The sequence below is a fragment of the Eublepharis macularius genome, chromosome 4 (assembly GCF_028583425.1).
Source record: "Eublepharis macularius isolate TG4126 chromosome 4, MPM_Emac_v1.0, whole genome shotgun sequence".
NCBI classification, from domain to species: domain Eukaryota; kingdom Metazoa; phylum Chordata; class Lepidosauria; order Squamata; family Eublepharidae; genus Eublepharis; species Eublepharis macularius.
This window is the reverse complement of record NC_072793.1, coordinates 173,692,541-173,706,322: the sequence shown is the minus strand read 5'-3', so window position 1 is coordinate 173,706,322 and position 13,782 is coordinate 173,692,541. Positions and strand designations below refer to the sequence as shown.

At 47.6% G+C, this 13,782-nt stretch overlaps 1 protein-coding gene across 1 annotated transcript; it reads left to right on the top strand.

The window, feature by feature from the left end:
• Positions 1-8,272: 8,272 nt before the first annotated feature.
• On the top strand, positions 8,273-12,508 carry LOC129327864 (zinc finger protein 436-like). Its single transcript, XM_054976614.1, has 5 exons — positions 8,273-8,320; positions 8,404-8,530; positions 10,569-10,667; positions 11,890-12,282; positions 12,453-12,508. The coding sequence occupies exons 1-5, from the start codon at positions 8,273-8,275 to the stop codon at positions 12,506-12,508; spliced, it is 723 nt and encodes a 240-aa protein (XP_054832589.1).
• Positions 12,509-13,782: the final 1,274 nt, after the last annotated feature.

Genomic DNA, 13,782 nt, shown 5'->3' with positions numbered 1-13,782 from the left:
TTCAAATACTTGAAAGGCTGTCATATAGAGAATGGCGCGGAGTTGTTTTCTGCTGCCTCAGAAGGTCGGACCAGAACCAACAGGTTGAAATTAAATTAAAAGAGTTTTTGACTAAACATTAGGAAGAACTTCCTGTAGAGTAGTCCCTCAGTGGAACAGGCTTCCTCGGGAGGTGGTGGGCTTTCCTTCTTTCGAGGTTTTTAAGTAGAGGCTAGATGGCCATCTGACAGCAATGCTGATTCTGTGAACCTGGGCAGATCGTGAGGAGGAGGGCAGGAAGGGTTACATCAGTGCTTCATTCTTGTGGTGCCTTCTTACACGCCCAGAGTAAGGCCAATTGCCACCTTGAGGTCAGGTAGCAATTTTTCCTAGGTCATTTTGGCTAGGGATCCTGACGGTGTTTTGCCATCTTCTGGGCATGGAGCAAGGGTCACTTGGAGTGTGGGGAGGGAAGATAGTTGTGAATTTCCTGCATTGTGTAGAGGATTGGAGCCAGTTTGGTGTAGTGGTTAAGAACGCGGGACTCTAATCTGGAGAACTGGGTTTGATTCCCCACTCCTCTACTTGAAGCCAGCTGGGTGACCTTGGGTCAGTCACAGCTTCTCGGAGCTCTCTCAGCCCCACCCACCTCACAGGGTGTTTGTTGTTGTAACATCCTTTGTAAACCACTCTGAGTGGGTCTTAAGTTGTCCTGAAGGGCGGTATATAAATCGAATGTTGTTGTTGTTGTTATTATTAGATGATCCTAGAGGTCCCTTCCAGTTCTATGATTGTAAGATGTATCCAGTTAACCAACAGGAATACAATGTGGGGGCTTAGTAATATCGTAGGAGGGGAACTGCTGCTGTCTATTCACTTCTTTTATACCATGCCTTTCTCCTCCAAAGTGGCTTACATAATTCTCCTCGCCTCCATTTTATTCTTACAACAACCCTGTGAGGTAGGTTAGGTTGAGAGGTGACTGGCTCAGCGTTGCCCAGCAAGCTTGCATGGCAGAGGTGGGATTCAAATCGAGGTCTTGTGAGTCTTTTTAGCTATTTCACTGGGGATTTGTCAGTAGCTCCCCCCAGTAGGAATTGCCTTATTGCAGACAAAACCTCTGGCTCCCCTCTTCCTGTCACATGACCGCGCTGTCATGTGACTTCCTGCCATGTGTTTGCAGTTCACTGGTTCCTGTCCTTGATAGATCTCAGAAAGTTTGAAGACGGCTGCTTTAAGCAGAGCTGGATTTACATACAAGCGAAGGAAATTACAAGGGTTGGGACTTGGTTGATGAAGGCCCTCTAAATTTAAGGTTGCCAGTCCCACACGGGGCCTGGAGATCTCCTGGAATTACAGCTGGTCTCCAAACGACAGACATCCGTTCCCCTGGAGGGCATGTTGGATTTGGTGGGCGGACTCTGGTATCACACCCAAGCCGGGCCAAGCTCCCTCCTCAGGCACCGTCCCCCAAACTCCAGGAATTTCTCAAGTCAGAGCTGACAAATCTAAATATTTAAAAAACCCAGAATAATACATGTTATTCCATAATTTAGAGTTGCCAACTGCAGGTTTGGAACTTTCTGGAGATTTGGGGGTGGAGCCTGGGGAGGACGAGGAACTCAGCCGGGTATAATACCATAGAGTCACGCTTCCAAAGCAGCCATTTTCTCCAGAGGAACTAGTCTCAGGAGATCTTTAGGCCCCACCTGGAGGATGGCAGCCCTATGGTAATTCCATGGGTCCTCTTATATTTGACATAAGATTAGGGCCTCAACGTGTCTTAATCCAGTCCTGCATTTAATGATCCTGAAAGAACATATGACCATCCTTGCTGGATCAGACCACTGGTCCATCTTCTTCAGCATCCTCTTTCACTCCGGGGCCAACCAGCTGCCCCTCCAGAAGGCCTTCAAACTGGCCATGGCTCTCCCCTGCTGTTGCCTCTGAGCTCCTAACCATAGAGACCCCGTTCAGCCATCACGGCTAATAGCTCTTGTAGGACTTTTCCTTTACAATGCTATTTAATCAGAAATGCTAAACATGAAGGAAAAAAGCAGCATGAACTGATGTGAGGTTTGTGGGTTTTGCGCTGGGGACAGGGAAGAGAGAGCCAGTTTGGTGTAGTGGTTAAGAGCACAGGACTCTAATCTGGAGAGCCAGGTTTGATTCCCTACTCCTCCACTTGAAGCCAGCTGGGCAACCTTGGGCTAGTCAAGGCTCTCTGGAGCTTTCTCAGCCCCACCCACCTCACAGGGTGATTATTGTTGTGGGGATAATGACATACTTTGTAAACCGCTCTGAGTGGGCATTAATTTGTCCTGAAGGGCAGTATATAAATCAAATGTTGTTGTTGTTATTAAGGTGGAGAAACAAAAGGAGGGGAAAACCCCACGGGAAACTGAAAAGACTCACAGTCCACCACGTTATTTTATATAACAAAGTGAAAAATTTTAAAGTGCAAGTGCTACTGTAACCATTCAATATTTATACAAAAACATTATTATACAACTTCATAAATTATGGAAAATCCAGCATAATAAACTCTACAAGTATAATTGATACAACGTTTAGAATGACTGCCGGGTACAACAAAATCCTCTGGAGGTAAAAAAGTCCTTTAGATGTATTCTCTGTGTTCTTTCAATTCATGGGGTTCCTTCAATATATTAAATTCCTCCGACGAGGTGGATAGAGATGTGCAGGCAGCTTAAAAAAGCCCTCCATCACGCTCAATCTGGGGCCGGCTACGAACATCAGATTTCGTGCCCACTTCTTCAGGAGCGTGCTTTACATCCCATCAGAGGTATAGGTGCACATGCTTATTACATAACAGTCATCCCGGACTAAGGCGGCGGTGCATTCTCTCTCTCGCGGCAGTCATTCTAAACGTTGCATCAATTATACTTGTAGAGTTTATTATGCTGGATTCTCCATAATTTATGAAGTTGTACAATGTTTTTGTATAAATATTGAATGGTTACAGTAGCACTTGCACTTTAAAAATTTTCACTTTGTTATATAAAATAATGTGGTGGACTGTGAGTCTTTTCAGTTTCCCGTGGGGTTTTCCCCTCCTTTGTTTCTCCACTGGTTCGTTACGGGAACAGCCATTTTTCTACTCCCCTGGTTGTTATTAAGGTGGCATGGACTTATTTGGCAAGTGGGTTTTGCGAAGTCCAGAAGTGGGAGCTTCTTCCAAATTTTGAGAAGCTCTGCACTGCACCAGACTGGCTCGTAGATATTTCTTTGCGTAACCACAATGATATACACCTATCTTGCAGCAGCTTCACTGGCTCCCAGTAGAATTCCGGATCCGGGTCAAGGTGTAGGTTTTGACCTACTGTATAAAGCCCTAAACGGACTGGGACCAGCATACCTAAGGGACCGTCTCTCCCTGTATGTGCCCCAGAGAGCACTTCGTTCAACCAGAAAACATCTACTGGTGGTCCCTGGCCCTAGAGAGGCTTGGCTGGCCCCAACCTGGTGGAACTCTCTGTCTGAGAACACTCAAGCCCACCAGAATCTTGTATCATTTAGGTGGGCCTGTAAGACAGAGAAGTTCTGCCAGGCATATGGTGGAGGCTAATTTTAGCCCATCATTGCTGAGCCTTCTTCCACTGGTCTCCCTCTACAAGGGATATACGAGAGTCCACTCCCGCTGGTTGCCCCAAAAGGGGCACAGAATTTTATCTGTTTTTAAATTGATTTTAATCAATGTTGTACTTTGTCCTGAGCCGCTTGTGGGGAGGGCAGGTTAAAAATAAAATAAATAAATCCCATGCAGGGTTGTTGGAAGTTCTCCCCACCTCAGTTGGGGATGACAGCTGTGGAATTTGTACTTGTAACACAATAGTTTTAAATAACAATAACCAGAGTCTTATGGCATTTTAAAAAGTAACATGAGAAAGGTGGAATATCGGTATTAAATTAAATCAGTGTCAAATAAAATAACCAGTTTTTATTCTAGCATATGTTTTGGGGGAGGATAGACCATCACATGCAGGTAGGGGGTCACACTAGGCAGACACAAGAACACAATCAGTGTGATGCTTTTTATTTGGCCCAACCATAAATGACACAAAACACCACGCAAGCTTCCTGGTTCGCCAGAATTCTTCATCAGGCCGGATGCTTAAAAAATGAAACGGGGAAGCAAATGTTTCAGCCTGAGCTTTTAAGACCTCCACGATTTGTGTCCTGCAGCACTTTAGAGACCAACAAGATTTTCAGAGTGTAAGCTTTCGAGAGTCAGAGCTCCCCTTCTTACGATTCCTACCTGTGTCTGAAGAAGAGCGCTGACTCCCAAAAGCTTACACTCTGAAAATCTTGTTGGTCTCCAAAGTGCCACTGGAGTCAAATCCTGCTGCTGTACTGCAGACCAACACAGCTACCCACCTAAACTAGGCTCTTAAGACTTGTTCGTGCCAGTGTCCTGTTTTTTAAAAATTATTTTTGTAACATCCAACCTGATGAAGAGTTCTGATGAGCTCGAAAGCTTGCACCCTGTTTTGCGTCATTTTGGCTGGTCCTAGATAAAGCCGGACTGCGTGGTTCGGGGTCTGAGTTTTGTTTTTGGGCCCACTCGGCTGCGAACCGTTTCTTCTCCCCCTTCCTCTAGCGAGAAAGCCAAAAATGGCATCAAAAGTCACCAGGAAATCCCTCCCCTAGGAAAGGAAAAAAAGGGGATGGGCAATGGGCAGTTCCTACCACGCCCCCTTTCCATTGCGAAAAAAACCGCGCCTGGAGTTTTGGAGTCCGGTGAGTGCCAAGATCGTTTCAATGAAGCTGAGATCAGAGAGTGTTTGGGGAGGGGGGCGCTGGGGAGGAGAAGCGGGTGGGGGGCAACCTAAAGCCCCTTCCTGCTATTCAGACAAAGGGCTGGGGAAAAGAGCCCCCGTCCGTGTCGCCTCCCCCCTCCCCATGATCCAGCCATCGGAGACCGTCTTGCGTTCCCCCCCTGCAAAAACATGTGGGTGCCTGCTGGCCCCTGTTCCCGAGGGCAGCAGGGTTCAAGGCTGGGCCTTTAGCCTGGGGATCGTTTGCATTCGGACGGGTCGTCAGGTGTCTGCTTTGGAAATACAGATGTTTGTAGAGGGGTTGGAGGCTGATGGGGGAAGAAAGGGGGGAGATCAAAGTGAGGAGGGGGAGGAAGTAAAGGAAAGGTGGGGGAGAGGGACAGTGGAAAGGGTGGTCTTAAGCACAGACCCAGAGTCAGGTTGTTGTCGTGTTGTTATTGTTGTTGTTGTTCGTCCGCCTTTCTCCATCTCCAAGATGGAGTACACACTGCAAGTCAATATAATATAACCAATAGCTAGGACATTCACTGAGCAAAGTACAGTACGAGCAACAGTTTGGACAGTCAATGAGAAACAGATATGAGAGGGAGAGCCGGTTTGTTGTAGTGGTTAAGACTGAGCAGCGGGACTCTAATCTGGAGAACTGGGTTTGATTCCTGAATCCCGACTCCTCCGCTTGTAGCCAGCTGGGTGACCTTGGGTCAGTCACAGCTCTCTCAGGGCTCTCTCAGCCCCACCCACCTCACAGGGGTTGTTGTGGGGATGATAATAATAACACACTTTGTAAACCGCTCTGAGTGGGCATTAAGTTGTCCTGAAGGGCGGTAATAATAACATAAATAAAATATTATTATTATACAGTAAATTTTAAAATGCATAAAGAGGGGTGTAGAGACAGGGACCAGCTCAAGTCTCCAAGGAACCTGTGCCACACGGGGGCATTAGATGTTCACAATCTGGAATGTGCTGGTCATAAGATGGGGCCATGATAAGTAAACAGAAGGCCAGGAGGGGCAGATGGCTGTCTCTGGGAGGGTGATAGGCCTGTGGTAAGCACCTGCTACATCCTGCTCTGCATTAAAGGTATCAGAAAAAGCAATTCTCGAGAGTTACCCAAGTTTAGAGTGGGGAGGAAGCTAATACTGACAAGAGGCATCTTTCTGGTTTGCTTAAAAGTTAAAAACACTTCCTAAAATGTTTTTCTTTGCATTTTGCTGCTGTCTGCAAACGCTTAACCAAATGTGGTGCAGGTGTGCGCCCACAGGGCCTCGGGCTGTTTTTGCCATTCTGAAAGAGGAAGGTTGGATTTTTGGAGGGTTCCCCATTTCATTCTGCTATGACTTACCGAGGACACATTTTGTCTTCAGACCCAGCATAACTGTCCTGCCAACAAATCAGCTCTCTTTTGCATTACTTCTGTAGCTTGGCACACTTCAGTTGTTTCCAGTAATGTAAGATCTTCGGTTTGTAGAATCTCCTCTTTTGATCCTTTCTTAAGGAGGTTGGCAAGCTCAGACTTGAGTTTCTCAAATCCGCCACAAAACTGCAAGATCTCTGCCTGGCTTTACTTCCTTGTATGACAAAGTTATTTATTTATTTACTTACAGAATGTTTTTTCTGTCTCTCCATGGAATCTGCCTTAGGCAACTTGTGACAAACCCCAAAGATTCAATATGGCTTTGTAAATTGGCAGCCCCTCCTGGTCCCAGGCAATGTTCTCTGGTTGGTTTTGTCTGTAGTTTAGCTGTACTTTTATTAAGCAGAATAGAGCCTTTTTGCTTGCTTTGTTGAAGCTCCTCTTCACTTGCTCTGTTCAACTTCTTATTTACTTGATTCCAGCATGATCTTTCTGAAGTCAGAACTCCCCTCTTCAGCTGCAGATGTCGTCTATATCAGTCCAGAAAGTCAGTGTTGGCTTTGCGGCAGGTGATAGATCTGGCGGTTGCCTTTAGAGAAAATCTGGCAGAGAAGGAAGGTGATCCACTGGTGGAGGCTGTCTGGATAGGAGAGGAGGATGAGGGAAGAGCCAGACCCAGCTGGTCCGGAAGCAAGAAAAGATCCTGATGCCACTGAAACTGGGAGCAGAAGGGAACTGTGGGAGGGAACCAGGCAGAACAGCCTGGGAGACAACATCCTCCCTTTGGATATGCAGTGCCAGTGCTTCAGGCAGCTCTGCTACCAGGAGGCTGAGGGCCCTAGAGGTTTGCAGCCAGCTCTACCATTTATGCTACCAGTGGCTGAAGCTGGAAAGGTGCAGCAAGAAGGAGATGCTGGACCTGGTGCTCCTGGAGCAGTTCCTGGCCATCCTGCCCCCGTAGATGGAGAGCTGGGTCAGGGAACGCCGGCTGGAAAGCAATTCCCAAGCAGTGGTCCTGGCAGAAGGCTTCCTCCTGAGCCAGGCAGAGGGCGAGAGTCAGGAGCAGCAGGCGAGAGGGTTTCATCTAGGTAGTGTGTGGGTCCCAGAATATGACCCAGGAGTCCCTCAGAATCCTCATATATTGTGCTACCTTCTTTAGAACTCAGCCTAGTCTATTCCTTTCCTTATTCGTCTCCCTTTTCTCGGTTCCCCTCTTCTTTTTCAGGTGCAGGAGAACATTGTACAGGAGCATCACCACAGAGCAGTTTTGCCGGGTAAGATCAAAAGGGGTATCATTCCCACTAAGCGTACTTCTGTGGACTGCTTTTATGACCCCCCTCCCAGTCCAACTTTCCATTTTAAAAACAAAAACCTAGACGCAGTTTTAAATCAGTGCAAGGTAACCAGAAGAATAGTGGTTTAGGCATACTCCATCTCCGATTATATTGTATGCCTGCCAGGATAACTTGGTTAACCAGTCAGGTAACTTTGAGGCCTGCCTTTGTAAAAATGCGAGTAGGTTTGTGGTGGTGAGTGAAGAAAACTGAGAGGAATTTATATCGTTTACCCAGGATAACATTGTAAGCAGGAAGCTACTAAACATATTGGAGAAAATACACCATAAACATTTCCTGTCCACCTCACCTCTGTGGTGAACAGTAAGGGAGCTGAAGACAAAGCTGCCTCCAAAGTCAAATAATGACAATGTCAAAAAATGAGAAGAGTCCATCGGGCTGACAAAGAGGCACAAAATTATAAGCATTGAGGAGATATTATGCCGGGATTGTGGAGATCTTAACCATAGAAGCAAAAGAATTAGGATACAAGGGTACTTGTGATTAGAAGCCAAGAGAGGGAAAATCCTTTTTTCCCCCCACCCTAGGAACTGAAATGCTAACTACTTAGAAAGTACTGAATGCTTTCCAATGATCTTTTATCCTTCCAGGTGGTGCCTTGAAACCAGTGATGTATTCTTTGCCATCTCTTTGTGGCAACGAGAAAGAAGCTTCCATGCAGCCAGAAGGGGTGAGTCTGGGGCTGCGGATCATGTTCCGGGGGCCTGCCCCCCCCCCAAGCTGGAGAGTATCTCTCTCTCTCTTTCCCTTGGCTGCTATCTGTGATAATCACTAGACAGAAAATGAAATCGTCTGATGAGGATCTGAATTCTGAAAGCGAACATCTAGTTGTAGTCCATTTGGAGTCTGCTTAGAAGGGGAAGGATTGTTACATTATCTGTAAGGAGAGGGGGTTTCCTCTTTCTCCTTTCAGGGCCTGGTGACCTTGGAGGAGGTGTCTGTATACTTCACGGAGGAGGAGTGGGCCCTGCTGGATCCGGACCAAAGACGCCTTCACAAGGAGGTCATGGAGGAAAACCGTCAGAATGTGGCCTCTCTGGGTAAGGCTCTCCTTTCCCTTGAGTGACAGGTGCTGAATTATTATTGTTGTTATTGTTGTTGCTATTTATAGTCTGCCTTTCTTACTAAGATCCAAGGTGGAATATAATCAACAGCTAGGACATTCACTGAGCAAAGTACGGTATGACCAACAGTTAGGACAGTCAATGAAAAACAGATACAATAGGATACGGCAGCAGCAAATTTGAAAACAAGCATAAAGCTGTATACAAAGATGAAACTTTTCTGAATTGAAGTGTAAGTAATTAACATGACCTCTTTAGCAACGTTGAATCGCCCAGTGGGAGCGCATCTACATCAGCAGACAGTACCCAATAGTCTAGTCTATAGTGCCTGTCCGTTTCCATGCTATCTCTTTGAGCTATTTCTTATGCCATTGCCTTATAATCTGAGTAGAAAGCCCTCCTGAGTACTTCAGCCTTGCATAGTTTGCAGAAGGCCAGGCGTGTGGGAGCTTTCTCGACCTCAAGCAGGCCATTCCACAAGGTGGGGGCTGCCACAGAGAAAGCTTGTCAGTTCCTGGCAGGTAGACCCCTCAGCCCCTCTCCAGTGAACACACATTGGTTCCAGTAGAAAGGCTTTATTAGGATCTTTACAGTTCAGGTCTGAACTTCATCACGGAGCTTGGTAGAAGTGACAAGGCAAAGCAGATAAGCACTGTTATACTTGATTTTCCCGCTCCCAAATAACTGTCAGGATTTTGGGCGCGCAACTCCACTCGAGTTCTGTGAGAAAAAACTCTTTTTAGTTATGGTTAAACAATGAGTACACAATAACAGGTTCCCAGCATCTGAGCAATGTAGCAGGCGTCTGGAATCTCCAACGTTGTCTCTGGCTTTGAGATGCATAGTTCTGTGAGATAACTTGAGAGGCCCCCTCTAGTTAGAAGGCCTGGAGAAATAACAGTTATAATATGGGAAAGAACGTGGCTAAGGAGAGAATACATTCAGTTAGCATCAAACATTCAATATACTGTGGCATCAGTGACATAACAACGAAACAATCATGACATGGCTGTACACAGACATGACATTGCTCATGTAGGAGCAGGTATTGATTTAGCCCAGCTGCAGGGTGATATCTGCAGAAGGCCGTGTCCAAAAGAATCTAGGCGATGAAGGGCTTTGAATGAAACAAACATCTCATTGTTCTTCAGAGTCACAAAATCCTGAGTGCAGGTAGAAGTCCATTGAAAACAGGGAGGAGAGAGGATTGGCCTCCAGGAGGTCAACTTGGCTTCCCCAGGGGCCTTTCGGAGAAGTCGAGGAAACTAGCATTTGAAATAATAAGAATATTGGTGTTTACACAGGGCCCTCGATGTGCATTTACAAAGTACAAGATGACACTTCCTTGCTCTGAGGCAAGGAAATGTCATGGGACGTGAGGAGGGGAGGGGGGCAAAGGGAAGGATTTGGTTAAATCTGCTGTGTTCATTCTCTTTACACCGGTGTAGGCTTAGGCTTGGCCCACACGTGTGGGAAAGCAAGGTGGCAGTGCTCCAACGCATCAGAACGAACCAAGACAATCAGGGTTTTAGTAGTTGAAATTTTGGTCTATGTCACAAAGAGCTTCACCTTCTAAATTCCTACGTGTCTCACTTATAGGAAAATCAAAGGAGCAGGTCTTGCCAGAAGGGTGCTGGGCTGGAGGAAAATGCTGTTTTGAGCCCCCTCCAGGAGGAGTGGGGGAAAAAACTGTTCTAATCAGTAAAATCATATTTATGTGTGTTCAACGAATTTTCCGATTGTTAGGAGGAGTTCCTGGTCTTCAGGATCCATCACCACCTGATCACCTGTGATCAGAGCCGCTTTAGATGGTGTCAGACTGGGCGGGTGGTTCCTACTTGCCTTTGGAGGAGGCCGAGGCACTCCATTCTGGTGGCTCTGTCAGGGCTAGGGCTGAAGTTCCTTGCTCCTTTCTTCTCCACTCCGGGCCACCATCAGAAGAGAGATGCTTCTTTATCCAAGCAATAGCCCCCACTCCCCTCCTATGAACTAACTGGTCCGTTTCTTTCCCCAGAAGAAGCACTTCTGGTTGCCAAACCTGATTCTACTTCCAAGCTGCAAGGAAACAGCAACCTATTTTTCCAGGACCTAGATGAAAGAGAGAGATCAGCAGGTATGTATCTGTTTCTGCGTTGCCGATCTTTTTCTCATGTATCTGGATAGGACCTCTTTGGCAAACCTTCAACTGCTGGAGAACGGAGAGATTTCTCAAGAGGAAACTACTGAGAACACCTAGGAAAGGTTTTTCAGATGTGAAAGGGAGGTCGAAGCCACCTGGGTGACCTTGGGTCAGTCACAGCTTCTAGAAGCTCTCTCAGCCCCATCCACCTCACAGGATGTTTGTTGTGGGGATAATCATAACATACTTTGTAAACCGCTCTGAGTGGGCGTTAAGTTGTCCCGAAGGGTGGTATATAAATTGAATGTTGTTGTTGTTGTTGTTAGTACAAGCAGCATTTGCGAGGTCATTCCAGTTACCTGCCCAATGACCCTGTGAGACAAAAATCACTGTGAAAGAGTGATTGGCTGATGACCAACCCAGTGAGCTTTATAAATTGGGAGCTCTGCTTAGGTGCCCGTAATTTGGGTCTAAATTTGGGTCCTACTGGCTGTCGAGTGAAAGCCATTGTGCTCTGTGTTCGACTATAGAAATAGATGGGCTAGAGTCCCTTCTCATCCAGCCTCCTGCTTCCCACGGTGGCCAACTAGAGTTCCTGGAAGGTTCATGAGGAGAGGAAAGGAACCAAAGCCGCCCCCTGGGATTGCCCTGCTGGCAACCAGCCTTCAGAAGGCAACTGCTTCTAAACATGGAGGTTCCAGAGAGTCACCTGCCCTGTCTGTGATGGAACAAAACTCCAAGGAAGAATAAAAGCTGATTTATATGTGGCATAACTTGTCTCTCCATCAAGATATTTATGTTCAGTCATTGTCAAGCGTAATTTATTATTATTAGTAGTAGTAGTAGTAGTAGTAGTAGTAGTAGTAGTAGTAGTAGTAGTAGTAGTAGTAATCTTAGTCTTAGTATTATTTGATTTATAGCCCGCTCTCCCCGAGCGAGCTCAGAATGTGTTACAATAAGGAGTAAAAATAGAGAAATACAGTAAAATCATAGGTCCCAAACACAAACATCTCAAGAAGTCCACCTGCTCACCATATATAAAAAGGGTGGAGGACTGGATCAATATCTTATGACTGCTCATGCGTGGGGGGAGGGTGGATGGTTATATAGCTCCCCCACCCAGGTAGGAGACCAGCAAGGAGGCTCATTAATGGCCTTCTTTCCTTGATTCTGCTTCTGCTTTCAAGATCTTACCAGTCTTTTCTCTTTATTCCAGAACCTGATTGTCCCCAGAACAAGGAGTGCTTACAGTGTGGAAAGAGCTTTGCTGAGAGTATAGATGTAACTACCCATCAATGTACGTACACTGGGGAGAAACCATATACATGCCTGGAGTGTGGAAAGAGCTTTGCTCAACGTACACAGCTCACTGCCCATCAACGAATCCACACAGGAGAGGAACCATATAAATGCTTAGACTGTGAAAAAAGCTTTGATCAGTGTGGCACCCTTACTTCCCATCAACAAATCCATACAGGGGAAAAACCATATAAATGCTTGGGGTGTGGAAAGAGCTTTGCTTGGAGTAAAGATGTTACTACCAATCAACGTACACACACTGAGGAGAACCCATATAAATGTTTGGAGTGTGGAAAGAGATTTGCTCAGAGTACCCAGCTTACTTCCCATCAACAAATCCACATTGGGGAGAAACCATATAAATGCCCAGTGTGTGGAAAGAGTTTTGGTTACAGTGCCAACCTAATCATTCATCAATGTATCCACCCAGGGGAGAAACCATATAAATGCTTAGAATGTGGAAAGAACTTTGCACCTAAGTGGAGGAGGAGGACCTCCCCAGCGCCGCTGCCGTTCACCAGCCTGGCTTCGGGTGACAGCAAGAGGGTTGGCAAGGCCCTCTTTGCTGATGCAGGCGCTGGAGAGTCACCCCCAACCCAGGTGCTTGAAGCAGAAGCTGGCCCTGGGCAGGGGCCTGCTGCTGAGGCTCCCCTTCCTCCAGCTGTTGAGACGCAGCAGTGGGAGGAGGGGAAGCATGAGGAGTCCCTTGAGGTAGATGCGGGGAACATGAGTTTTCCGTCCCTCACGCTCACCCTGGGGACTCGGAGGATGTTGGAGAGGCCCGCCATCGGTGGGACTTCCCCAGCGTTCTCTGAGGCCAGCAGCAGGCCTCTCACGGCTATGCAGGAGAAGAGGATGCCAGAGGAAGAGAGTGTGGAGGCTACATCTCTTCCCCTTCAGCTTCAGCCATCTTTGACTGCTAAGCCAGGGCATGGTGAGCCCTCCGTGAGCACCTCAGCAGAGGCATCTCCTGGGGAGCCCAAACACGCAGCTTCTGCACGGCGTGGTGCCCCCATTTCCTCCGACGTCTGGGAACATTTCCAGAGGTTGGAGGACCGCCGGTTTGCTCAGTGCAAGCACTGTAGGGCACAGATCAGTCGAGGGAGGGACGTGAATCATCTCTCCACGTCTGGCATGAGGAATCACGTGAAGCGGCAACACCAGGTGGTGCTTCTTCGGGGGGAGAGTTCAGGTGGGACCACACAGCTGCCAACTTACCAGCAGGAGGCAGGCTTCTCTGGTGCTCTCCCTCCACAATTTCCTGTAGGGCAGGGACAGCAAGCCTCTCTGATGGAGATGCTTGATATGCAGGGCACTAGTGTGCCCAGAGAGGGGATCCAGAGGGCTACTAGGCGCATCACACGGCTGATCATGGACATGATTGCCATCGACGGGCAGCCGTTCTCCGTAGTGGACGACTTCGGCTTCCGGGGGCTGCTTCATGATGCCTACCCTTGGTACACAATCCCTGCTCGCACCACGCTAAGCAGGACCATGATGCCCTCTTTATACAGGGCTGCCAGGGACCACGTGAAGGCACAGTTGTCCCAGGTTGCCGGGAGAACTGTGCACTTCACGTCCGACATCTGGACCTGTCCTATTACGCAACGTGCATACCTGTCACTCACTGCGCACTGGTGGCAACCCGAGGACCTTCAGGGTGGGGGTGGGATGCCCAGCATCAGGCAGGGATGGATGGGAGACCGCCGGGCTGGCTACTGCAAGGCTCTGCTCCACGCCGAGGTTCTCGATGTGTCGCACACAGCGGAGAGCATTGCAGCCACTTTGAGGAGGGCGTTAGAAGACTGGG

Bases quoted from the DNA above. Each gene is read 5' to 3' on its own strand.
- LOC129327864 (XM_054976614.1), top strand. From the start codon at position 8,273: ATGAAATCGTCTGATGAGGATCTGAATTCTGAAAGCGAACATCTAGTT. The intron at 8,321-8,403 runs GTAGTCCATTTG...TTCTCCTTTCAG, and splicing joins CTGAAAGCGAACATCTAGTT to GGCCTGGTGACCTTGGAGGA. The intron at 10,668-11,889 runs GTATGTATCTGT...TCTTTATTCCAG, and splicing joins TGAAAGAGAGAGATCAGCAG to AACCTGATTGTCCCCAGAAC.